This window comes from Peromyscus eremicus, chromosome 23 (genome assembly GCF_949786415.1).
Source record: "Peromyscus eremicus chromosome 23, PerEre_H2_v1, whole genome shotgun sequence".
NCBI lineage: Eukaryota > Metazoa > Chordata > Mammalia > Rodentia > Cricetidae > Peromyscus > Peromyscus eremicus.
In genome coordinates, this window is record NC_081438.1 from 13,471,903 (window position 1) to 13,497,651 (window position 25,749).

Below are 25,749 nucleotides of genomic sequence, written 5' to 3' on the forward strand. Positions count from 1 at the left end.
CATTAAGCACTCTGCTGAGTGGAGGTGGCCTCCTATGATGGTATTGGTAGTGGTTTTCTTGTATGTATGGCAAATATAACGGAGCCATCTCCCCGGTCCCCTAATAGAGTAATTTCTAAGAATTTCCCACTGTTAGAATGTGTATGCTTTTGTGTGCAGTGCTCCTGGACTCTTCGGGAGTCTGTGTGCAGTGCTCCTGGACTCTTCGGGAGTTTATGTGCAGTGCTCCTGGACTCTTCGAGAGTCTGTGTGCAGTGCTCCTGGACTCTTCGGGAGTCTGTGTGCAGTGCTCCTGGACTCTTCGGGAGTCTGTGTGCAGTGCTCCTGGACTCTTCGGGAGTTTGTGTGCAGTGCTCCTGGACTCTTCGGGAGTCTGTGTGCAGTGCTCCTGGACTCTTCGGGAGTCTGTGTGCAGTGCTCCTGGACTCTACCGTGAGTCACACCCCAGCTCCTGGCTTTCAGACGCCTGTCTCTCCACAGCAGTGAGTTCACAGCTTCCTCTCTCTGTCTAGAGTCAGCCACGGTCTGTTGGTTTGCACACTTGTTCTTAGTGAGGACTTAGAAACTCCAAGTCAAGTGTCCAAACCTTGATCATCATCTTGAATTCCTTTGACTTATTTGTGTGTAAACGGCTGTGAGATAATGCTTCTTTTCTGTAATAATTAAAGCTGCTACTGTCCAGTCACATCATTCAGAGTGTTGACCAGACAGTGTCTGGTGATAGAGACGATCAAAACAACAAGACCACACACGGGCAAGGGCAGTAACCCCGAAGACACAAGACTCAAGTGGTGCCGGGTGAGATACCTCACAGAGGTCTGCCTCTGTCGGGCATTTTCTTGCCACAAAAGCTAGGATAGTGCTGGTGTTGGGGGTACAGTGCTAGGAACCACTCACTTTGGGGTCCTGTCACAGATGTGACGCCGTGTCACCCTGCGGCTTTTCTTCTTTGGTGGTGTGTGCATGGTCTAATAAACAAGAAAGACGTTGTCTTGTGGTTCTTCCTTTTCTGCCTTGGCTACAGTGGCCCAGATGCCTTTTAATTGTCTTAACAGTTCTAGAGAGCGCAAATAAGTGTCACCTGAGGGCATAAATCCTTGTTCCGAGATACTGGTGTGCTCCAGATGGAACAGCCAGTTTGCTCTAACCATTTGACATCTGTGAAATTTGGCTCTCACAGTCCAAGTGAAATTCAGAAAGGTTAGCTGTCTGCCCAGACCCTAGAGCGACAGTGGGGACACTGATGACCCTCCTCCCCTCTGTCCTCTGGCCAGGCATGACAGCAGGATACTGCAGTGTCTTCCGATTAGAAAAGCTGCCTCTTGCTCCTGGTTAGAAGGAACTCTGTGTTTCCGGGAGTGAAGGATGTCCTGGCTGAGGTTTTGCTGATAGGTGAGGTGGGTCTTCAGGACAGGCTCAGGGGACTAGATCAGGTCCCTGCCAGGTCTGGGACTGTCAGATAAGCTCTTCTGTAGGCTGAGGGAGTGCTGCTGGCCCTTACGCCACACAGAGCTACAGAAACTGCAGTCAGAAGCTTCACTTCAATTAGACATAATGGCTCAGGCAGAGGCAAGAGGATCACTGCAAGTTTGACACCAACCTGGTCTCTCCGCGGCAACTTTTAGTGTAACCACCTCTACATACTGAGACCCTGTCTCAAAGCAAACAGATGGGAGGGGGTGGCTTAGTTGGTGGCATGCTTTTTGGACAAGCATGAGAACGTGATTTCAGACCCACAGCACTCACATAACAATCTCGGTGCAGCTGCATGCATCTGTAATTCCAGCACTGGGAAGGCAGAGACAGGAGGATCCCTGGAATTCTGTGGGCAGCCAGTCTAGCTGAATTGATGAACTCCAGGTTCAGTGAGATACCATCTCCAAAAACAAACTTCTCTTATGTGTTTCCATTATCTATTAAGATGGGAAATATCCATTTATTATTATCTATTAAGGTGGGTTAATAATATCCAAAGGGCTCAGGTTGTAATTGGGATGTGATGATTAAACTGGACGTCAGCTTGCCTCCTAGCTGCTGTCTGAATTGTTGAAAAGGAAGGAATTTATGACGGCAGCCAAGTCTTAGAAACCGTCTGTGACATACTCTAGAGGACCAATTCGGGGGGTGGGGAGGAGATGCTTAAAGACAGGTGCAGATAGCCCAGGCTGGCCCTCCTGCCTGTACCTCCCTCAAGCTGGGATTACAGGTTTGTGCCACTATGCCTGACTAGGAAGGACAGATTTTATTGGAATTTTGGATTGTATGAAGAAGGCAGTGCAAGGTTTATGGTTGTTTGCTTTGCTGAATTGCTCTCCTGGGAGATAGTCAAAAGGCTGTGGTTAGGGTGTTATATACCCAGCTAATACTTTTTTGTTTAATGTTAGCTGGTGTGATCTACCCAGCCACCCCTACTTTGGGCACCTCTTGTTTGTGAGGTGTTTTTGTTGTTGTTGTTGTTGTTGTTGTTTGTTTTTGAAGAATTCTTGCCATGTAGCTTGGGCTGGCCTGCAGCTTTCTAAGTAGACCAGACTGGCCTTGAACTTGTGGTAGTCTGTGTCTCTGCTTTCTGAGTACTGAGATCACAGGGTGTGCTACTGTGTTTGGCTCATTTGTGGTTCTTACATGCAGCATCTCTCTGTGGAGTGTACACTTCCAGGTTCTTAAGGCTGGAAAGCATATTGAATTCTTTCTGGTCTAAAATGAGAAAAGCCGTTAGAAGCCTATTTATAGGTCTTGGCTACCTGGGGAGTGTTACTTTATCCTTGAGACTGATCAGTCAGCTTCAGATTTCCCTGACTGCTAAGTAGGTTATGGAGCTGGCAGCCCTCTAAAGTGACTAATGATGGCGAAGACATGCTAGCTTCATAGGAGCTCAGAAATGTTTTGTATTAGTTGTGGTCCTCTAGAGGAACAGAACTTACAGGTGAATAATATTCAAATGCCTTACAGACTGTGGTCCAGCTAGTCCAACAATGGCTGTCTACCACGGAAGGTCCAAGAATCCAGTAATGGTTCAGGCTACAAGGCTGGATGTCTCAGCTCATCTTCAGTGTATGCCAGTGAAGAGAGCTAGAGCAAGCGGGCAAAGAAAGCCAGCTTCCTTCTTCATGTCCTTTATATAGGTTGTCAGCAGAAGGTGTGGCCCACATTAAAAGTGGGTCTTCCCACCTCAAAAGATCCAGATGAAAAGCGAGTCTTCCCACTTGGAATGATTTAATTAAGGCAAAACAAAAACAAAACCCCTCACAGGAGTATCCAGCCACTGAAGTTTTAGTTAATGACAAATGTAGTCAAGTTGACAGCCAAGAATAGCCATCACAGTTTCCATGCAGGACTTCTGCCTGTTCCTTTCCGTAGCTGCTTTCTAGAGCCTTCTCTCTGCAGTGCACGCTGTTTCTGGACTCACTGCCTCTGTGAGCCAGGTGTCTGGCACTGGGTGGAATCTTAGCTTTTCCCACAGTGGAGAAGTCACTGAATACATAGAACCAGCTCACTTGTGCCTGTGGTTCAGCCTTCCTGTTCCCAGGAGGGTGGCGGTACCTTATCATCCATGTGAGGCTATACTGAACACAATAAATGGGGCAGTCCTTCACTTTGACCAGGTGATTTGATTTTTGTTTTGCTGGTTTCACTTACTAACACTTTTTCATATTTTATTTTGAAGTAATTTGAAAGTAAGGGTAATCAGAAATGTGAAGTCCATACATGAAACACTTTTTAGAAAACCAAACATATGTATAATATGACATGGAGAGAGAAGCAGAAGTGCCTAGAAAGGGTTAACGAGAATGGGGAGAATGAGAAAGGGGAGGAGAGGGTTGTGAAGGACATGTCCAAAGTACGTCGTGTGTGGACGTGCAACTGTCCTTCCACAGCCTGGTGCTGTGGACAATAAGTAGAACCCAGTTAAAACCAAATAGCCTCAGATCCCCCCTTTCTCCCTTCCTGCTCCCTTCCCTACACACAGCCTAAGTAGGTATTGTACCACTAAGCCATGTCTTTAGTCTCTCTCTCTCTCTTCTTTATTTTTGGAAACCCAAGTTGGCTTTGAACTCCTGTCTTAGCCTTCCAGTTACTGAGATAACCTGTGACACCACAGAACCCAGCAAGAATTTTCTTTCTTTTCTTAAAAATTTCTATATGTATGTGTAGACGTATGTGTGAGTGTATGTTTGTTTGAATATGTGAATTTGGAGCTTAGAGGTTGCTATCAGGTTCCTTACTGGAGTGTTTGGCCAGCAGGCTCCACACACCTGCTTTTTTATGTGATTGCTGGGGATCTGAATGCAGGTCCTTATGTTGGTACAGCAGGCACTTTGATGGATGAACTATATCCCCTAGCCCCCACAGGAAGAGTTTTCTTTTGAGACTTGACAATATGAACTGCATGTTCAAATAGAAAAATAATCAAGAATTCTAAGTGTAATTATAATGTTACCCATGTCCCAATGTTAACAGTAGGAGACTAGACACGAATCAGTGGTAAAGCCTGAGCTGGTGTCTTAGTGTTCTGTTGCTGTGAAGAGACACCATGACCACAGCAACTCTTAGAAAGCATGTAATTAGGCCTCTCTCACAGTTTCAGAGGGTCAGTCCATTACCAGCATGGTAGGAAGCGTGGCAGCATGCAGTCAGACGTGAGGATGGAGAGGTTTCTGAGAGTTTTACATCTGGATCCTCAGGTAGGAGAGAGGAGAGAGAGGGGAGAGGGAAAGCCCACCCCGGTGACATACTTCCTCCAACAAGGCCACACTTCTTACCCTGAGGAGTAAGCATTCAAAGATGTGGGAGCCACGGGGGCCGTCCTTACTCAGAGCACCACGGGTGGTATCTATGGTAGGGCTTCGTGTGTGTTTATGGAAGGGCTATGAATTAGAAGGGGTGACTGAGAAAGTCTGTTAGTCACTGGAATTTATTTTGTCATCTCTGTAAAGAACCGTGTTGAGGTGGGCATGTGGTGCATGTCTGTATTCTCAAGCACTCGAAAACTTCAGGCAGCAGAGCGGCCACAGTCCGAGGGCAGCTTAGACTGCAGGGAGGCACTGTCATGAGCAAACAAGGACAGGAAAAAGAACCACGATGATTTTACCTTCTTTCCGTTAATCAGAATGACATGTAAACAGTGAAATCATTAAAAACATGTTCTGCAGGGCGCAGTGGTTCACACTTTTAGTCCCAGCACTCGGGAGCAGAGACAGGAGGATCTCTGTGAGTTTCAGGCCAGCCTGGTCTATATAGTGAGTTCCAGGCCACCCAAGACTACATAGTAAAACTGACTCAAAACAACAACAAAAACAACCCATATGTCCAATTGTCATAAGCAATGGAGCACTTCCAGAAATGGGCCCAGGTAGTATGTGGGAAGGTGGTGTGCATGAGGATGAAATGCTGGATTAAGAAGGGAACCTTGAATGACTTATTACATTGCTAAGAATTACTAATTTAAGCATGATCCCTCCGTTTTCCCACCAACTAAATTCCACATGCATCCAAGAGTTAATGTTAAAAAAAATTAAGATATGAAAGTACTAAAAGGAAACCACTCATAACTCATACATATAATCCTGGTATTTGGGAGGAAGATCTGGAGTTTAGGATCATCTTCAGTTACGTATGAGTTTGAGGCCTGCCTGGGCTATGTGAGACCCTCTCTCAAAACAAACAAAAAGACAAACAACCAAAAATAGGAAGTACTAAATAATAGGTTTTCTGGCCCCCAATAATAGCTTTTTCTGCCTATGCAGTAAGCCAGATCAAGCTGAATTGAAAAAGTATAACAACAGGTGTATTTGAGCAAAGCAATTCCCCGGTGGGTTCTCCAGTCCTAGAGGCTGGAGAAGCCGCATGCCTGAACTAAAGCGGGGAGATTATACAGGTTGTGGATGAAGGGTGCTGATGTGTCCACCACAAGCTGGGTTTGTGCCCAAGTATGGTCAAAAGCTGAGCGCTTTAGGTGGGGACGTGGGCAGCTGCGTCTTCAGGGGAGGAGGAAGCCGCAGGAGCCGCCAGGAATGCGAAACTGGGCTTTTGGGTGCCCTCCCTTTGTTCAGAGACTCTTGAGCAGTTGGGGTTTGGAAAGAGAGAGACGGGAATGGCCTTCCCAGACTGTGCAGGGGCAAGCTGGAGGGCAGGCTGGAGGGCAAGTTGGAGGCTCCGACTGAATACTAAAGTAGGGAAAGTTTTAAAGTACCACAGAAAAAACAGAAACAGAATTTTTGATTTTTGTTTTTTTTAGCTGCATCTCTGACACATTTCTAAGAATTAATAAACTTTAGAGATAAGTCATATAGTCCCATACAGGTATAAATACTGGAATATTCATCACAGCATTGCTGATAGTAGCAAAATCTGTTCATCTAAGCCTCTGTCTGTGGGAGAGTTGTTAAATAGACTATGGCAAATATGTAGATAGGAATATTCTATAACTGATAAAAAGAATATTTATTGGTATAGTGAGATATGACATACAAGTGAAAATTGAGTTATGAAACAAATCAATGAACTGAGCATTATGGTCCTCATCAGGAGAATTGCCAAAATTGAGGCCAGCCAGGGCTACATAGTGACACCTTGTTTCAAAAAGCCAAACAAAATAAAAAGCCCAAACTAACACCCCACACACTCAAAAATAACAAAAGTAAAGCATTATTTCATATGTTTAGACAAGTTTGTTCATATATTACATTTTTATCTGAATATATGTAATGGGATTAATCCACAGAGTCTATTTAACGATCAAAGGAATTTATTTGGGGATAAACTCACAACCACAGGAGATTTATTGTAGGGTCCTGGAAAGCTGAGCTATGTCCCACGGCTTGGTCCAAGATCTCAGCATCCAGAACCATGAGGTAGCCAAGAGAGAGGGCATACATGCGTCCCGGGTCTTAAGGGTCCCCGTGGCCATGCCCCAGGGGCAGGTACCTCAAAGTCATGGGCAAATGTAACAGCTACAGCTGCCTCACTAGGGGCGGGGCTTCAGGGCACGGCTCCAACAGCTGCCACTGCATCTCCCCCTTTAGTCTAAATAAGAGAGTTCTAACCTAATACAGAACTATATACAATAGGAATGATTATCAAGGAGAAATAAAGGGTAATGACATAAACAAATGGAACTACAGCCAACAAGAGCAACGTCAAATGAGAGACTCATACTAAAATCCTGAAATGTCCAGAACATAGGTAAACAGTATGTTAGAGAGATTATTCAAAAAACTGTCATATCCTGAAGAAGCTGTATCTAGTACTTAGTGTGTTCTAGCTAAGATACTAGAAGATTGTAATTGTAACTGTTAGTCTTCAACCCCGTCAAAGACCTGAGAAGGAATATAATAATTCCTGAGAAAACGGGAAATGCACGCAAGCAACTTTCAGAAATGTTATGAGAATAGACAGAGACAGCTGGCAGCCTGGACAGTCACCTAAAGTTTCTCAGCATCATTGGGGCATCCAATTTGACTACAGGCCTAAGTATCTGACAGACCATTTTCAGAAGGAGGAATTCTGAAAGACCATCTTACCCTGTCTTGGCAGAGTTCAGTAGTCACTTTACCTTGTATCCTGCTCGTCCAGAAAGGACAACATTCGTACTGTCAACAGTTGAGGTAAGGGCAGTTCTTTGCCCAGCAGGCCATTATGCACCAGGAAGAAGACAAACTTCCAAACAGAGTGTCTTAAATAGCTACCCACTACATATCTGTAATTCAATAAATATGTAAAATTAGAGGGAACAGTTCACAAGGCTGACTTTAAGAATGCCTAATCAGCATCGTAGAACTTGCAAAGCTGTCCTGACTGGTTCTCTAGAAGGACCCAGAGAACGCACTGAGAACTATTACTGTTACAGTTTGTTGCTGGGGGAAGGATTCAGATTATTATCAGACTGTTGGGAAGCTGTGGCAGGAATTCCAGGCTAGTCGTAATTAGTAGTAATGACCCTGTCCAAAGCAGAGCAAAACCTAGAGTTATCAAAGAACAGTTTTTCCTGCTGACTTTTCACCTCCAGCCCCTCCAGTGTTGTGACCAGTACCTTCAGTTACCTGCCCCTCTGGAGTTTGAAACTGATTGATAGTCCTCACTCCAAAGCCTCCATGACGAGGCACTTACATAGTTATGTGGCTAAAGCCTCAGGCAAACCCAGCACTCATATCAACCAGATCATTCCAAGGGCCTGGAATCGCTACCCAAAAGCCCAACCTTCTCTCTCTCTCTCTTTTTTTTTTTAGATTTATTTATTTATTATGTATACAGTGTTCTTCCTGCATGTGTCCCTGCAGGCCAGAAGAGGCACCAGATCTCATTACAGATGGTTGTGAGCCACCATGTGGTTGCTGGGAATTGAACTCGGGACCTTTAGAAGAGCAAGCAGTGCTCTTAACCTCTGAGCCATCTCTCCAGCCCCCAGCCTTCTTTACTACGAAAGATTTTGTGGGTTTTTGTTTTGTTTTGTTTTTTTGAGACTGGATCTTGCTGTGTCTTAGGCTATTCTAGAACTCACTATGTAGCCCAGGCTGACTTTGAACTTAGGATGGTCTTCCTGCGCACGTGCATTGCAGCTCTTTTCCCATGCCTTCTCTCTAAAATGTGAACAGTGCTCTGAGTGGTAAAATCGCCCAGTTTTGCTTGTCTTCTTACAACGTTCACTGTTGTTTGATATTTCATTCGATGTGGATATTCAATATTTTTTAAAAATTGACAAAATTAGCCGGGCGGTGGTGGCGCACGCCTTTAATCCCAGCACTTGGGAGGCAGAGCCAGGCGGATCTCTGTGAGTTCGAGGCCAGCCTGGGCTACCAAGTGAGTTCCAGGAAAGGCGCAAAGCTACACAGAGAAACCCTGTCTCGAAAAACCAAAAAAAAAAAAAAAAAAATTAAAAAAAATTGACAAAATTGAAAAGATTTTAAAAAGGTAAAAGTGAAAACTAATCTCTGGGCTGGCAAGATGGCTCAGTGGATGAAGGTGCTTGCTGCACAAGCCTGGTGACTCCAGATTGATTCCTGGAACCCACCCAACTGTGAAGGAGAAAACTGAGTGTCTTGACCAGGGTTCTTGACCTCTGGGAAAATGCCATGGCAACATCCACCCACCTACACACTACACGCACAGTAATAAAATTTTATTTAAAAACACCAAAAAGAGCTGGGCAATGCTGGCACTTAGGAGCAGAGGTAGGCAGATCTCTGTGAGTTTGAGGCCAGCCTGGTCTACAGAGTGAGTTCTAGGACAGCCAGGGCTACACAGAGAAACCTTATCTTGAAAAACCAAAAACAAGTGAGGAAGAAATAAACAAAAACAGATCAGAGGGCTATCAAGTTGGCGAGTGTAAAAATGGAACAAGTAAATCTCTGAGTGGGGCAGGTGAGCAGCGAGGGGGGCAGTAAGAGGAATGGTGATGGCCAGTAGATCTAACTGTACAAATGTGGAGCCTTTTAAAACGGCTTTGAAAATAGAGATCATCAGAAATCCAGGCGGGGTGTGTAGCCAGCTCGGTGGGACGATTTTCCTACTGTGCACGAGGACTTGGTTAAAATCGCCAGCTCAGAATAGAAGGGGAAGGGGAGTGGGGGGAAGCTAGCTGGAACATTCGTAGAAACTTCACAAATGGTAATTATTACTATAGGTTTACAAATAGGAAAAAGACTAACATCTCAGTGGACAGAGGGCCTGAAAAGGCGTTCCTAAATGAAACAGATGCACAGCTAAATACACGGGTAGGTTTTAAGATTTTTTAAAAATAACATTTATTTATTATGTGTTCGGGGTGGGGTATGTGTGCATGTGTGCCATGACAAAAGTAGAGGTCAGAGGACAACTTTAGGATTCAGTTCTCTTCTTCAGTTATGAGTCCCGAAGATGAAACCTAGGTCCTTAGTGATAGCAAACGCCTTTATCTGCTGAGCCAGCTTCTAAGACCTCACCTTGAGATTTTTTATTGTTTTGTTTTTTGGTCTTGCTCTGTACCTGTCTGGCTTGCTATTTGCTTTATGTGGCCTATGCTGGCCTCCAATTCATGGTCATCTTCCTGCTTGAAACTATTGGCTTTATGTGGCCTATGCTGGCCTCTAACTCATGGTAATCTTCCTGCTTGAACCTCCTGAGTGCTAGATTTACAGGGACTCATGTCACACCCAGCCTTACAGAGAGTGAATTAATTACTAAATTATTTAACAAATGATACAAACTGAGCCCCCCCCCCCCTCCCAAGACTGGTTCTGTCCCTATTCTAGAGGAATTAGGAGCACCCAGGGTTCTAAGTTCAAATTTACTTTCCTGGTACATAAGCCTCCCACAACTCTCTTACTCGGAACTGAACCTAGAGTCGTGTACAGGCTGAAAACATGCTCCATCACTGAGCAACACCTCTAGCATGAACGTTTGACTGTGACTTTTAAGTGGTGCTGAGCTGTGAGTCCAGTAAGGGCCAGAATGTAATGCCCCCAGAAACAGGAACAGCCCTTGCTCTGTGCCAAACCCACACCTGTGTGTGATCCACCCAGTGCTCCCAGTCAGGGGATAGAATCACCGTGTCGTAGAAGGTGATTTGTTCAGAAATGGACCGCTCTGCTTTCTAGGCACGTACTCCACCACTGGCCATCTCACCTGCCCCTCAAGCCTCTGTGCTCTCTGCGTTTGCTTGGAAGTGGTATGAGTCTGGGGTAGTCTGTCTCCATGTGGAGGACAAGACCACAGGTCAGTAAAAAGGACAGGGTGAAGGGATGGAGGGAGATCATGCCATTGGCTAGGCAGACTGTCTAGTTTTCACTGAGGTTGCCGTACTTTTTGTGCTTGTGGAAATGCTAATTTCCTGCTCCTGCCATATAAGGACAAACAGAAATCCTCACAAATATTTTAGCACATGTGAGCTTGTCTTCACCCATGTGTTCCAGCACACCTGTGTACTCTCGCCCTTGAGGTAGGACAGGTCTGGACTCCGTGTTCCTGCCCTGCTGCCTCAGGACTTCTCCACAGCACTTATACTTCATTTTTAAAGTAAGGATTCCAAGTGACCCAGGAAGATGAGTTTCAGACACACAGGGTGGCTCTGGGAATCTCCCTGGCTTCTATGGAAGGTGCCTCTGCTGGACAGGTGGCTACAAGGTGCCAGGATGATTCTGCGTTATACTCAGGGTAACTGGTCCCCATGTCCTGGTCCTCAATGAGCCTTTGTCCCTCTGCAGCCCTGTTAGTTTTGGCTCCAATAGCCTCTGGATCAAGCCCAGATCCCAGGACAAGCCAACAGAAATGACTCTTTGAAGAAAAAGAGTTGGAGACTGGAGGAGAGACAAGATGGAACATTATCCCTCAGCTCCTCCTTAAAGGCAGCGTTTAATAACCACTAACTGCCCACCTGGGTTTGTGACAAGTTTATCTCTCTGTGTGGCTAATTGCCTTCTGTGATTGACTAGAAGCCTGTAAGGTCATGGCCTGTGCCTGGACTTTTATCCTTACTTTAAAAAATAATGCATTCCTATGTCTAATTAATTAGCGCGCGCACACACACACACACACACACACACACACACACCCGTGTATCTGGAGACCTAGAGAGACAGCTTAGTGGTTAACAGTTTGCTGTTCTTACAGAGGACCTGAGTTCAGTTCTCAGCACCCACTAGAGGCAGCTCCAGGGAATCTGACTCCCTCTTCTACTGTGTGTGTGTGTGTGTGGTGTGTGTGTGTGTGTGTGTGTGTGTGTATGCGTGCTCATGCACACATGCACAGACATACACATATACACATAAATAAATCTTTTTGTTTGTTTTTTTCAAGACAGGGTTTCTCTGTGTAGTTTTGGTGCCTGTCTTGGATCTTGCTCTGTAGACCAGGCTGGCCTCGAACTCACAGAGATCCGCCTGGCTCTGCCTCCCAAGTGCTGGGATTAAAGGCATGTGCCACCACAGCCTGACCACATAAATAAATCTTAAAAACAAAAACAAATAGAACCATGATGTGTAGTTGAGTGGAAGTGCACCTGCATAAGATCCTGGGGTCAATACCCAGCATGGTTTTAAAAACGAAGGCATACTGTATAATTCATTGCTGGTTTTGTTTTCATTTAACAGTGCCCCGTATAGATTTTTGCCTAAATACCAGCATTATATATCAACACATTTATGTTTTTTAGATTACCTCAGAATGTTCAACTATGTAGATATACTTGTGTTTTAATTAACCTTTTTTATTGAACATGTACTTCATTTCCAACCTTTTCCTACAATTTACTATTCCTTTATGGCTTTGTACTCATGTTTAAATGGACCTGCAGCATTAACTCCTGCAGGAGGGATTTTGGCTTAAAGGAATGTACATATAGTGTGAAGAGACAGTTGTCAGCTTGCACGTCAGGAAGACTCAATTGTTTTTGTCTATCGTTGTCCTCAATGGCAGTTCAGGGATGAGCCCCCTCTTCCCTGTCCTGAACTGGCTTGGAAATGCTCAGCTTGGTCCAGGTTTTCCAGAGGTTTGGAAAGACATGGTGGAGCAAAGGTCACCTCGTGGTGGCCAGGGTGCAAAGAGACAGAAAGAGGCTGAGGACAGGGTCTTTCTGGGGTTTCTCCAGATCACTTTCCTCCATGTAGACCGGTGGACCCCGACCTGTGGGTCATGACCCTTTTGGAGGTCGAACAACCCTTTCATGGGGGTCGCCTAAGACCATAGGAAAACACAAATATTTACATTACAATTCATAAGATAGCAAAATGACAGTTATGAAGTGGCAACTAAAATAATTTTATGGTGGGGGTCACCACAGCATGAGGAACTGTATTAAAGGGTCGCAGTATTAGGAAGGTTGAGAACCACTGATTTAGGCACTTCCTCATTTTGAATTTTTAAATTTTATTTTATGTATATGGATGTTTTGCATGCTTGTATGCCTATGTACCACATGTGTGCCTGGTGCCCGTGAAGGTCAGAAGAGGGCATCAGATCCCTTGGAACTAGAGTTACAAATGGTTGTGAGCCATCATGTGGGTGCTGGGAACCAAACTCAGGTCCTCTGGAAGAAAAGTAAGTGCTCTTAACCTCTGAACCATCTCTCCAGCCCCCTAGACATTCCCTCTTAATTTTCATCAATTCCCAGCAATGCCATCAGATTCTAACTTTTTATCAGTGGATTAATCCAGTGATTGAGACAGAGTCCTCAAGATCCAGTCATTGCCCCAAAGGCCCAGCTCTGACCCTGCTATGTTGGGCAGCAGGACTTGAACACTTGAGTCTTCTAGGGAGACACCTGTTTCTGTCTGTTTCTGGCAATACTAATTACTGTATCTCAAAGGTATTGAGATAGTCCCTCACTAGAAGATGAATGGATAAACAGAATGCAGTCTGTTCATACGTTGCGTGGCTTTTGCTGGGAAATGTAAACAAATGTTTATCACCCTAGATGGGGCGCTGATGACAGAGCAGGAGATGTGATTCTGCTCACATGCGCGTTGTCAAGTGATGAGTTTGGTTGGAGATACTTAGAGTGGCCACACCACCAAAAAACGGCCTGCTTCCCCCACCCCACTCCTCAGGGAATGGAAGGGACTGGGGGGTCTGCAGTGCCACCTCGTGAGCCCTCCCTGGGCCCTTTGTGCACTGCCTTGTAAGCCTCCCCAATTGCCCTTTCTTTAAGGGGAACGTTAATGGGCTCGATCTTGTGAGGACCTTGTGCAGAAAGTCACAGCCACTCAGATTTCTGAGGGCCATGCTGAGCCCAGAGGACAGCATTCTACAACACCAAAGAATAGACTCTTTCTTTGTTTTTTCCTTTTCCTTTTTTTTTTTTTCTTTCCCGGTGGCAGTACTAGGAGCCCAAGGTCTTGAGTATACTAGATAAGTGCTCTACTACTGAGCTCCACCTCTAGCTGTAGCTGTAGGAAGGGATGGGATTCAGCCATGAAAAGAAAGGATGCTCTATAATTGCTGCAGTGCAGGTGAACCTTGAGAATGGTATTTTAAGAGAATTCAGACATTGAGGGCCATATACTGAACAATCCCATTCATATGAAGTGTCCAGAATAGACAAGAGTGTGGAACAGGGAACAGATTTGGTGGTTTCCAGTTGCTGAGGGAAGAGGTAATGGAGACTTTGGTAGTCTGAATGAAAATGGCCCCCACAGGCCCATAGGGAGTGGCACTATTAGGAGGTGTGGCTTTGTTGGAGGAAGTGTGTCATGGGGTGGAGGTCTCAGATGCTCAAGCCAGGCCCCGTGTCACTCTCTCTTCCTGTTCACTGCCGATCCTGATGCAGAACTCTTGGCTGCCTCTCCAGCACATGTCTGCCTTCCCACCGAGATGTCAGTGGACTGAACCTCTGGACTCTAAGCTGGCCCCCACTCAGTGTTGCCATGGTCATGGTATCTTCACGGCAACAGAACCCTAAGACGGGCACTAAATAGGCCCGGCAGTTTGAGGATGGCAGGGAGGGTTCTGGAACTAGATAGTAACGATGGCTGCACAGGGTGTGAATGTTATTACTGGCACTGAACGTATTTTAAAATGGTTAAAACTATAAATTTTGTTACGTATTTTATCACACATATGAAAGGAAAAGAAATTGAAGGGTTTTTGTTTTTTTTTTTAAGCTCATTCTTCCCACACCCCCACACCCATATGCTGCTTTGGAAAATTGTAGCTATTACTGTTCTTCTGACCCTTCCCACCTACTGTCTCTGTAAACTTTGAAGAGCCTGTCTGTATCTCTTGTAGTTGGAAATTATTTCATTAAGAATACAACAAGGATTTTTTTTTTTATCTGTTTGTGATACTATTTCTGTGTGTTTTGTCTTCTTGGGTGTTGGAGGCCCTTCTAAATTGGTGATTCTCAGAAGCATGTTCATACTGCGTAGTTACTCTAAAGTAGCCCCCTGGGAACTTGTCAGTAAGTAGGGCTTCTCTTTAGGTAACAGGCAGAATAGGCAAATAACTCATTCCTGGGGTTGAGTCAAGTATCAGATTCTGCAGGACTTTTTCTCTGGAATCACCCAACTTCTCCAGAGCAGCATGTGTGTTGGTGAAGCCTGCCCATTGATATTCAGGAAAATAGGAAGAGTTGCGAACTGGAAATCTCATATGGAGTATCTAGACTTGTACTTAAGCCTCCAGACTTCAAAGAAAAAAACTAGTGAATAAATAAATAAAATGAGCTACCAGATGATGGTCAAAATATTACCTTTAGCCGAGTGGCGGTGGTGCACGCCTTTAATCCCAGCACTCGGGAGGCAGAGCCAGGCGGATCTCTGAGTTTGAGGCCAGCCTGGGCTACAGAGCAAGATCCAAGACAGGCACCAAAGCTACACAGAGAAACTCTTGTCTCGAAAAAAACAAAAACAAGCAAACACCTTTATTGCTAATCACACTGAGGATGGGATTGTAAGCGAGTCACCAGCTGGTGTGTGTGTGTGTGTGTGTGTGTGTGTGTGTGTGTGTGTGTGTTTTTTGTTTTGTTTTGTTTTTTGGTCAGTAGCCAACCAGGGTGAGCATGGGCAGGAAAGGAGAGGTCAGACCTGACCATCTGTGACTGGTTCCTTTTATACTGGTGAGGCAGAGGACAAGTTAGGGTTGGGGGTGTGTTACAGTGGCTGTTCCTCCTGGAAACATCAGGAACAGTGAAGAAGTGAAATTTGGTTGAACTGAACAGATGAATGGACCTAGAGCTGTAATCGGAGCCTGTGCTCGTTCTGTTTGCTTCCTCTTAGAGAGGCTTGAGCAAGAGTCAGTGTCTAATTCCACCCCAGCGAGCAGAGTCCACGACCCACTTCTGCCCTCCCTGTTTTCTTGATTATCCAGAGCCTTCTTTTTGAGGCTTGCACTTTAATTTTCATTCTGAAGCAGTCTCTTGCCAGACCGCTGAAGAGTTCATGGTTTGCTAGCTCCATACAACAGAATGTAAGAGGGGCCTTTGTTGTCCTGTGAACTTCCTGTTTTGTGTCAGGAACCCTCCTTCTAGGAAGGGGGCAGCCAGCGGCAGAGTGTATGAAGACTTCTGCACGGGAACATTAGCCTTTGTTGAATAACTGGGTTTAAAAGCACCTCTAGGCCTGCACTCGCCTGCAGTCCCAAGATGAGTCAGAGCTAGACCCCAGGCGGCCGGTTCAGTGGTGGGGGTGGGGCCGAGTACCTGTAAGTAAGTGTTCCTGGAGTCGAGGCTCGGACACACAGGACAGATGTCCGAAGTATGGGCTGGGAGAAGCTTCCCGGTGCTGGGAAGAGGCCAGCGATCTCACACATCTTCTGTAGTGTTTCTGGGTATGTTTTTAAAGAAGGCTGAGGCTTGGGCTGTCTGAAAGAGCCGTCCTTGTAGGTCACTGTGGGAAGCAGAAGTCTGATCAGAACGCTTGCTTTTGCTCTCCTCTCTCTCATGGAGTGGCTGGCCCGCAGCTGCCTTGTGGAGTCTTTTGGAGCAGCTTTGCCTGGGTTTCTGGGAAACCAGACTTGCAGTACAAGAAGGGTGCCTGTATAGACAGCTCCCCTTCCCTCTGAGGGGCCAAGGGCCCAGTAGGAAAGCAATGGACAGAACTGTGTAATACTTGAGCTGTATCCCCACTCTCTTCGCCGTTTGTGACCTTTGATACTGTGTAACTATGAGCAATGCTGTAGGACCTGTCCGTCATCCGTTCTGTGGACCGGACAGGTTTGGGGTTTGCTTTTTGACTAGTTTCTGTATGTGTCTATAGTGCCATCTGCTGGCCGTAGAGGTGCTACAGAAACTTGATGGTGGAAGTTGAGAAGTCTGTGTTCCTGCTAAAGTCGGACTGTATTTGCCCTAAGTATCCTGAACAAGAGAAAGGTCTCAGCCAGCAGTGGGGGAGAACCAGCGGATCCTCACGCTGTTTATAGCTCAGTATCTGTCTCTCTATCTTCTGTGCCCGTCATGATACCTACCTGAAGGTGCCATGTAGTCTGATGGAGAAAGATTGTCATAGCACACTGCCCTCTTTTCCATAGGTACACAGCAGAGGTAAGATCGGTAAGGTCAGGCCGGGCCGTGGTGGTGGCGTGAGCCTCTAATCCCAGCACTCAGGAGGCAGAGCCAGACCGATCTCTGTGAGTTTGAGGTCAGCCTGGTCTACAAAGCGAGATCCAAGACAGACACCAAAACTACACAGAGAAACCCTGTCTCGGGGAGGGGTGGGGCGGGGTGGGGGAAGGATTGGTAAGTCAGCGTGTGATTAATTCAGCACAGATATTGACAGGGCCCTAGCATCTGTTTCTTCCTGGGACCCGGGGCCCATCACAGCTCTTTGTAGGTCCTTTGCAGCCATCTCTGAGGTACTTAGTACTCAGTCAGATTCTGGTTCTGCTGAGCGTGTGGCACAGCCATGGAATCCTGGCTTCACCAGGAAGGAGTTTCAGTTATAGAAAAGGAGTTTGTAGTCTAGTTTAGTCTTGCTCCTTACTTTCATTTGTAATAGAACCGCATGCCAGCCAGGCCTGGAGTTGCTGGAGGCCTTGCGCAGGATGGGAAGGAGGGGTGACTTTGTTGACCCCTGTCTGCAGCCTTGTCTGGACTGGCCCCATTTGTGTTCCCTCAGCGGAGTGGCGAGCCAGGCAGGAGCAGTGGGGACCCTCCCTCTTCTCCTTGGTCTTAGCTTCGGTTTTAGCCCCTGCACTGAGTGAGTTTCAGAACAGCCAGGGCTTTACAGAGAAACCCTGTCTCGAAAATCAAAAAAAGGAAAGAAAGGATGTGCTGGGACACTCTCTAGGGGTGGGTCACGGCTCTCTTTTGATCTTTTTTCAAAACAGTTTTATTTGTATGTGTTTTACGTGTATGTTTGTAAATGGTTTATTGCATGCCTGGTGTCTGTGGAAGCCAGAACAAGCATCTGATACCCTGAAACCGGAGTTAGGCTGTTGTTAGCCGCCATGGGGGTCCTGTAAGCTTAACGCTGGTCCTCTGCAAGAACAGCAGCAATTACCTTTTAATGGCTGAGCAGTCTTTGAGCTCCTGGGGCCACAGCTTTCTGTCCGACATGATCCAAAGCCTGGGCCCTGATGGTGTGGGAGGAGGGGAGGAAAGTTCTGCCGGGCATTCAGCAGGGGACTTTCCTTCCATGGCAAGCTTTCGGATTCACTGAGTGTCTTGCTCTGGCACCTCTTTTAAAGACTCTGCCACTCATCGGTTCTGTCCGAGTAGGTTTGGAGAAGGGGTAGGGCTGTGACCTGCCATCAGACAGATGCTCTTCAGTACCCATGTGAACTAAAGATAGTGCCTTACTGTCTCAAGGCATCAGAGGGAGCAGCCTAGGAGAGGCCAGCACTGGCCCAGAGCAGGTGGTGTTGACGCAGTGTCTGAAGGCAGAGTGGGAGCCAGGGAGGGAGAGTTCTTTAAAGAGGAAAGGAGCATGTGTCAGACCCCGAGCAAAGGTCATGGGCATCTCAAGACTGGTCTCAAAGCCCCCGTCAGTGCTGTCTTTAGTTGTAAGAGTATACCTCAGATTTCTTCTAGAATTGGGTACTGGAGAGATGACTCAGAGGTTAAGAGTACTTGATACTCTTTCAGAGGACCCGGGTTCAGTTCCCACCACCCACGTCAGCTGGCTCAACTACCTGTAACTCCAGCTCCAGGAGATCTAAATCCCTCTCCTGCCCTCCATGGATACCCACACATAAGACACACACACACACACACACACACACACACACACACACACACACACAGACTTAAAAATAAATCTAAAAAAAGTTCTTGTACAGTGAATTGAAAGCACTCACAGACTAGGCTGATAACGGGCAACATGAGCTCCCTGGTGTCACAGCCTTCATGGTAGTTTAGTTTCCCAGGTGCTGTGCCAGCTGCCAGCTCTGAGCAGCTGAGAAGAATCACTTTCTCAGATGGCTTGAGATGGGCCAGTGGTGACTGAGAACAGAAGTGAGCCAAGCCCTGGCAAAAGGAGCCTGGTTTCCAGTCAGTTGATAGCAGCCTAGGCTGGCTTTGAATTCACAGTCCTCTGCCTCTACCTCCTGAGTGTTGGGATTAAAGATGGATGCCACCACACCTGGCAGCATGTCGTTTAATGTCTGGTTATGAGAAACTTCAAGGGTAAGCAGGAGCCCCAAGTCTGCACAAACCCCAAGTCTGACCCCCCCCCCCCCCATGGCAGCATGTCCTCTAAGCCTGAGTATTGTCATGGCCCGCTCTCCCCGTATGCTCTAAGGAAATCCTGGAGTGACTGTTCATCAGGCCTCCCTTGTAATGGATCAACCCAGGGTTCTGGCATCCGGAATGATTGGGTTCATTTTTGTTTTCTGAAAAGCTGCTGACTCTTTCCTCTTTGTCTTGCTTTCCAGTGGGAAATTAGTGTCTCCAAAGTGGAAAAACTTCAAGGGCCTGAAGCTCCAGTGGCGGGACAAGATCCGGCTCAACAACGCCATCTGGCGGGCATGGTACATGCAGTGTAAGTGTGTTGTCAGCCTGGCAGGGGGTGTGCAGTGTCAGAGCTCCGCATCTTGGAGGCCTGAGCACTTTAGTCTATAGCCTGCTCTTAAAAGATGTCTATAGCAAACTATTTCCGGAGCAGCCTGTGCTAGGAAACCAAATGATAATACATTCCAGGGACCAGGGCATTCACCAGCCATCAGGCAGAGTCAGCCAACAAAGCCTAGAGTCTGGAGGGACAGACGTGTCCCTGACCACAGTGTGTATAGTGCATGCTGGGTACTTGGGCCCTAAGGAGTGAGGGGTTCTTTTCAAGAGAGTTGGGAGAATGTAGCCAAGAGGTGACATTGGAAGAGCCACAGAGCAGTTTCTGTTTCTAGCAGGTTAGGAAGACATGGGTGCCACTGTAGAGCTCTTATTCCTGGCTGGTTTGAGGATGGGGGGATGCGGGCTTGAGGAGCAGAGCGGACTCTCCTGCCTTTGTGTTGATGAGCAGCTCTATTTCTTACTTAGATATCACTGGCATTCTTTACCTTGGGCCTGCATGCTGCTGCTCTTACTTCTCAGAGCTCTACATTTGTCCAGCAGAAGAAGGGAAGACCACTTCCGGGTGTGGCAGTTCGGGTTAGAGTTCCTTCAGGGTCTTAGGGTGTCTTCTCTCTCCTCCCAACCCAGATCTGGAGAAACGCAAGAACCCTGTGTGCCACTTTGTCACCCCACTGGACGGCTCTGTTGACGTAGATGAGCACCGCAGGCCAGAGGTGCTTACCAGCAAGTGACTGAAGAGGGCCGGAGGGAAGGGGGTGCTGGGAATCCTGCTGGAAACAACCCACCAAAGGGCCACATTCTGCGGGAGAAGCTGTGTGGAGTAGGGGAGCCTGAGCTGTGCTCCAGTTGATGTGGCCTCCCGCTGTCCCAGCCTCCAGGAGACTGTCTAGACAAGCTGACCGTGGGGGGCCGCATTCTCTGCTTTCAGTTAAAATTGGTGTTTCTTCTGAGAGTTAGTCGGGGAAGGCTGGCTCCGTAGCAGATAAAGCAGAGCACATACACAACCACTCAGGAAAGTTAGAAGTCAGTGCTCTTCAGCTCTCACTGGATACAGCTCAGCTGGTGGAGTGCTCTCCTAGCACACCAAGCCCTCACTTCCGTCTCTAGCACCACATAAACTGGGTGTGGTGTCCGAACCTGCAGTGCGTGCGTGCGTGTGGGAGGTGGAGGCACCAAAATCAGAGTTCTAAGTCATTCTTGCTAGATAGGGAGTTTGAGGCCAGCCTGACCAAATGAGACACTCTCTGAAAAAATGGGATGAAAAGAGGTTGAAGAAAGAGTGGTTTATTTTATTTTTGTATTTTGTTTTATTATTTGGTACTAAGGATAGAATCCAGGATCTCTTACATGCCTGAAGAGGGCAAGTGTTATACCATTGAGCTATACCTCCTTCCCCAAAAGACTAAATTAAAAATTTTAAAACTAGATTATTTGTTTTCTCGTGTGTGTGTGTGTGTGTGTGTGTGTGTGTGTGTGTATGCATGTGTCACAGCTTACGTGTGGAGGTCAGAGGACAACTTTTGAGAGTCGTTGCCTTTCACCATGTGGTCCCAGGGATCGAACTCAGGTCGTCAGGCTTGATGGCAGGCGCCTTTACCTTCTCCCAAGCCCTCTTTTCACACTTTGAGAGCATGGCAGGTGCTGCTGGAAGGGGGCATTTGCAGGCCACTTGTGAGTTTCCGTAGCATCCTCAGGCACGGAGGAAGCAGCTCCCCGCTCCTCTCTGAGTACCGTGTGCAGTCACCCTTGGTGTTGGGGTGCTGGAGAGACATTTTTGGCTAGGGTCCAGGTTGAAGCTCAGCGGAGAGGAGGCGCCCAGGGAGTGAAGCTGTCGTCTCTGAAGCAGCATTGGGGCTTTCTGACCTGAGACCCACCTGAGGCCTCTTCAGTGATAGATACTGGGTACTCATGGGCTGCGATTGAGTCACCACCCAAGACCTGCTTTTCATTTCGGCCTCTTGGTTGTAGGCCATCACCACAGAGGGCAAATACTGGAAGAGTCGCATTGAGATTGTGATCCGGGAGTACCATAAGTGGAGGACCTACTTCAAGAAAAGGGTATATGTTGGCAAGCGCTCCCCAAGGAGTGTGTTCTGGAAGCTCTGGGGCAGGGGTTGGGTAGGCCAGAGATGGAACAGTATTCAGAATGTGGCCTGAGGCCCTGGGCTCCACAGCTGCCCCAGCAGTCCTGGAGCATGATATGGGAATGCTGTAGCCAACACCAAGCAGTGGCTGTGGTTTCCTCAGCCATGAAGAGGGCTGTTTCCTCCTTTGGGCCCCCGTTCATGGGATGGCAGCCAGCGGGATCCCACTCCCCAACCTCCCGCTTCCCATACAGCTCCCTGGCATACACGGAGGCGAAGTTAGGGCACCCAGGGTTCTTTGTGGCTGCCTCACTTGCCCCCTTTGCCCACAGCTGCAGCAACACAAGGATGAAGACCTCTCGAGTCTGGCCCAGGTAAGTGAGCTCGGGAGCCCTGTCTTGACAAGATGGGATTTCTGTACCCTAGTGAGTCCTACAGTAGAAGGCCAGACCCAGCAGCAGCTCCATCTCCCGTGGAGGTCCTGCAGGTGGAGGTCCTGCAGGTGGAGGTCCTGCAGGAAGCAGGCGCACTCTGCTGGGTAGGCTAAGGGAGTAGCTCTGAATGCCTCCACTCTCTTGCCTCTTTGACGAAGCAACCCTTTAATGAGTGCCAGGACGGAGGATAATAAATCCAACTGCCTCTTGACTCTTCTTCCCCTGCTGGCCAGGATGATGACATGCTCTATTGGCACAAACATGGAGATGGTTGGAAAATCCCAGTCCCCATGGAGGAGGACTCACTGCTGGACACAGACATGCTCATGTCAGAATTCAGTGACACCCTCTTCTCCACACTTTCTTCACACCAACCAGTGGCCTGGCCCAACCCGCGGGAAATAGGTACTAGTCTCTGTCCTTGGACAGCTGGCTTGCTTCTCTGGGAAGATTCCTCTAGGCCAGGCTTTCTTTAGGGCACCTCTGAGCTTGGCACTTATTTAGGCTAGCAAGGGAAAAGAGAAGGATTGCCCAAGCCCCTTGTCTGAGGTCCTGTGCAGTTGTGTGAGAGAGACTGGAGGTGGAGCCTGGCAGGGGTGGCCATTTTTCTCTTAGTTCCACTGTGAGAAAGCAGCAGCTCTGATCTGAACCCGTTCAATGTTTCCAATACTGTTCTCGTAGTGTGGGATGTGTCTGATGAGGACTACACTCATGGCGTCCCTCCTGGAAGCCTGCAGTCCTCCAGGTCCTCAGGGCAGGGCCGCAGCTGAAAACTGAGCAGGGACAGAGGCTGTGGGGATGTAGAGTGGGGTGCAAGGTTGGGACTGCTCGTAGCTCACAGCTTCATGGTGATCCTACTCTGCCTGTCTTTCCTGGCTTCTGAGATTGGTGAGGACATGTCTATCTAAGAACGGCCACAAACCCCCAAGAATGGAGAAATGCTGGCCAGCTTCCTGTAGGAAGTTCTTGGAAGATTCCAGAATGGGTAGGGTCGGGGGGATCTGTTCCAAAACTAGTTGTATATTTTCCTTTGACCTTATTTGAGGTAAAATGATTCTCCTCTCTCACTTGTAACTCTTCCAGCACATTTGGGAAATGCAGACATGATCCAGCCAGGCCTGATCCCTTTGCAACCCAACCTGGACTTCATGGACACCTTTGAACCTTTCCAGGGTGAGGGCAGAGGGGAACGAGATACTTGGATCTCCCTTGCCCATCCCACATCTGACTGGTGCCCCTGGTAGAGAGGACAGTTGGAGATGGGTGTAAAGGAAAGGCTTAGAATTTTTCAAAACTGAAACTTTTTTCATAACAACTGCCAAGCCTGGGGAGGTTTCCCGGGGCACTGGAAGGAAACTGGCGAGCAGTCTGAGTGCTTTCTTCCTGCTGGGAGCAGCCGCTCGGCTGTGACTGTGAGCAGCTCCTGCTCTGGACAGCAGAGGGCGCTGTGACACAGCCACTTCCCTGGGAAGTGCCCGAGGTTGTTAGGCCGGCAGCAGAGGGCGCTGTGACACAGCCACTTCCCTGGGAAGTGCCCGAGGTTGTTAGGTCAGCTCCCGAGCTCTGCCACTGTCCAGGTCTGAACACTGGTATTTCAAATGGTCCAGTCAGAATCTTCCTTCTATAGAAAAAATCATCTTTGGGAAGGGTGAGGTGGGGTTCAGGGCCCTGGTTATGAACCATCATAACCCCTGGTTATGTGCCATCATTTCCAGAAAACGGTAAGCCCATGGACTTCCAAAGACTCCCATGTTCTTTTTCAGATCTCTTCTCTTCCAGCCGATCCATTTTTGGCTCCATGCTGCCTACACCTACGTCAGTACCTGCCCCAGATCCCAGCAGCCCACCTTCTCAGGTAGAGGAAGCTGGGGACACAGGCATGGCAGGTACAGGGCTGTCGTCAACTTCACAGCCAGAGCTAGGGTAATGCTGTGGCCATGAGTTGACAGCACGCTGGGGCCATTGCTGGATCCCTGCTGCATGCATGTGCATATGCAGAGAAGTTATGGGACCCTCTTTGAGCATCTTAACTCCCTACCAGGTGGGAGACTATACCAGCAAAACTGTTTTCCTACCTAAGGTCAAGATCCCACGAAATCTTGTTCAGCCAGCTCTTTTCTTTCTTTTTTTGTGAGGGGTGGGGGTTGTTTTGGTTGTGTGTGTGTGTGTGTGTGTGTGTGTGTGTGTGTGTGTGTTCTTTGGTGTTTTGCTTGCATGTATACCTGTGTGAGGATGTCAGAAGCCCTGCAGCTGGAGTTATATAGACAGTTGTGAGCTGCCATGTGGGTGCTGGGAATTGAACCCAGGTCTTCTGGGAGAGCAGCCAGTGCTCTTAACTGCTGAGCCATCTCCCTAGCCCCCAGCGAGCTCTTTTCTAAGACAAGATTAGTTACAGAAGAAAAACATGCATCACTAATAAAAATATGTTGTGTATTGTCTTTACTTTATGCAGCAATTAATAAAAGGTAATTACAGGTGTTAGGGCTACAGGATTGAGTAAGGCATAGTTCTCTGCTCTGGGGGAGCTCTCAAGATGGTGCTGTAATCAGTTAGTCACCCTGTAACCTGGCACCTTCCCCACCTAGTTCAGATAGTCGTTTCTTCTGTAGAGACTGAGATCTGCACAGGTGGTTCCTCATAACCTGTCCGCTCAGGAAGAGATAGCCTGACTGGAAGTCGATACTTGGAGCTGTCCTGGGAGAACCCCTGAGCAGCTGTGGTCTAGGCTGCTTCTGCTCTGTAACAGAAGATGGCAGGGACCATGGGTAGACCTGGACCAGACTCTAGAAACCAGATATCCCTAGGCTTCTGTGCAGCTTTGTCTGAGCTCTGTGTTATCATTAGTTCCTAATGGAAACAAGACCCCTGCTGACACCCGGGGACACAGATCCATTTCCCCAGCAGACAGTGTGTTGGGTCTGGGAGATAGCCCTTCCATCCCTTGGCCCCTCAGTCCCCATGTCCACAGTTAGTCTTTGTGCTGTGTAGTGCTAAGCAGTGAGCGCTGATTATATAGTCATAGCTTTGTTTCTTCCGTCTCTTCCGTCCTCAGGGGAACATCTTGCCAAACCCAGCTCTTCCCACCGTGAGCCTTCCCAACAGCCTCATTGCATCCTCTGCATCCCCGTCCCTGGACCCCACAGACGGGCAGGCTTGTGAACGCACTTCCCAGACTGTGGACCCGTTTATTCAACCTGCAGACTTTGGTCCCTCTGAGCCACCACTGAGTGTCCCACAGCCCTTCCTTCCTGTCCTCACTATGACCTTGCTTTCCCCTGGCCCTGCCCCGGCACCTGTCCCGACGGCACTGCCCTTGGTTTCTCCTCCTGCCTCTACTCTGAGCCCTTCAGCTCCGCCAGCTTTCCTGCAGCCACAGAAGTTCGCTGGAGTCAGCAAGTCGACCCCTGTAATCACCCACACAGCCTCGGCCACTCTAACCCATGATGCTTCTGCCACCACTTTCAGCCAGAGCCAAGGTCTGGTTATCACTGCACACCACCCAGCCCCCTCGTCATCCCCCTGCGGTCTGGCTCTGTCACCTGTACCTCAACCAACAGCTGTGGGACCTCCCCAGCCTCATTTAACGTTTATACACCCCAAACCTGTGTCCTTGACTGGAGTGAGACCCAAGCAACCCCCCAAAATAGTGCCTGCTCCCAAACCCGAGCCTGTGTCCTTGGTGTTGAAGAGCGCCCGCATTGCTCCAGGTGAGTTGGGTTAGGGTTAGAGCCTGCCAGGATGGCCTAGGGCTAATGGTTCCCTCTCTCAATGGCTTTAAATTCGTGACACCTCCTTCCCCATTTAAATGGAACAGAGCAAC

General features: G+C 47.9%; 1 protein-coding gene across 1 annotated transcript in view; it reads left to right on the forward strand.

The window, feature by feature from the left end:
- Positions 1-25,749, forward strand: part of Mlxip (MLX interacting protein) — a 54,455-nt gene that overhangs the window by 21,716 nt on the left and 6,990 nt on the right. Inside the window, exons 2-9 of the mRNA XM_059248811.1 lie at positions 19,276-19,382; positions 20,039-20,124; positions 21,380-21,469; positions 21,828-21,869; positions 22,163-22,334; positions 23,013-23,102; positions 23,693-23,784; positions 24,982-25,636. Of these exons, the coding sequence (XP_059104794.1) occupies positions 19,276-19,382; positions 20,039-20,124; positions 21,380-21,469; positions 21,828-21,869; positions 22,163-22,334; positions 23,013-23,102; positions 23,693-23,784; positions 24,982-25,636 (1,334 nt within the window). The remainder of the gene's footprint in view (positions 1-19,275; positions 19,383-20,038; positions 20,125-21,379; positions 21,470-21,827; positions 21,870-22,162; positions 22,335-23,012; positions 23,103-23,692; positions 23,785-24,981; positions 25,637-25,749) is intronic.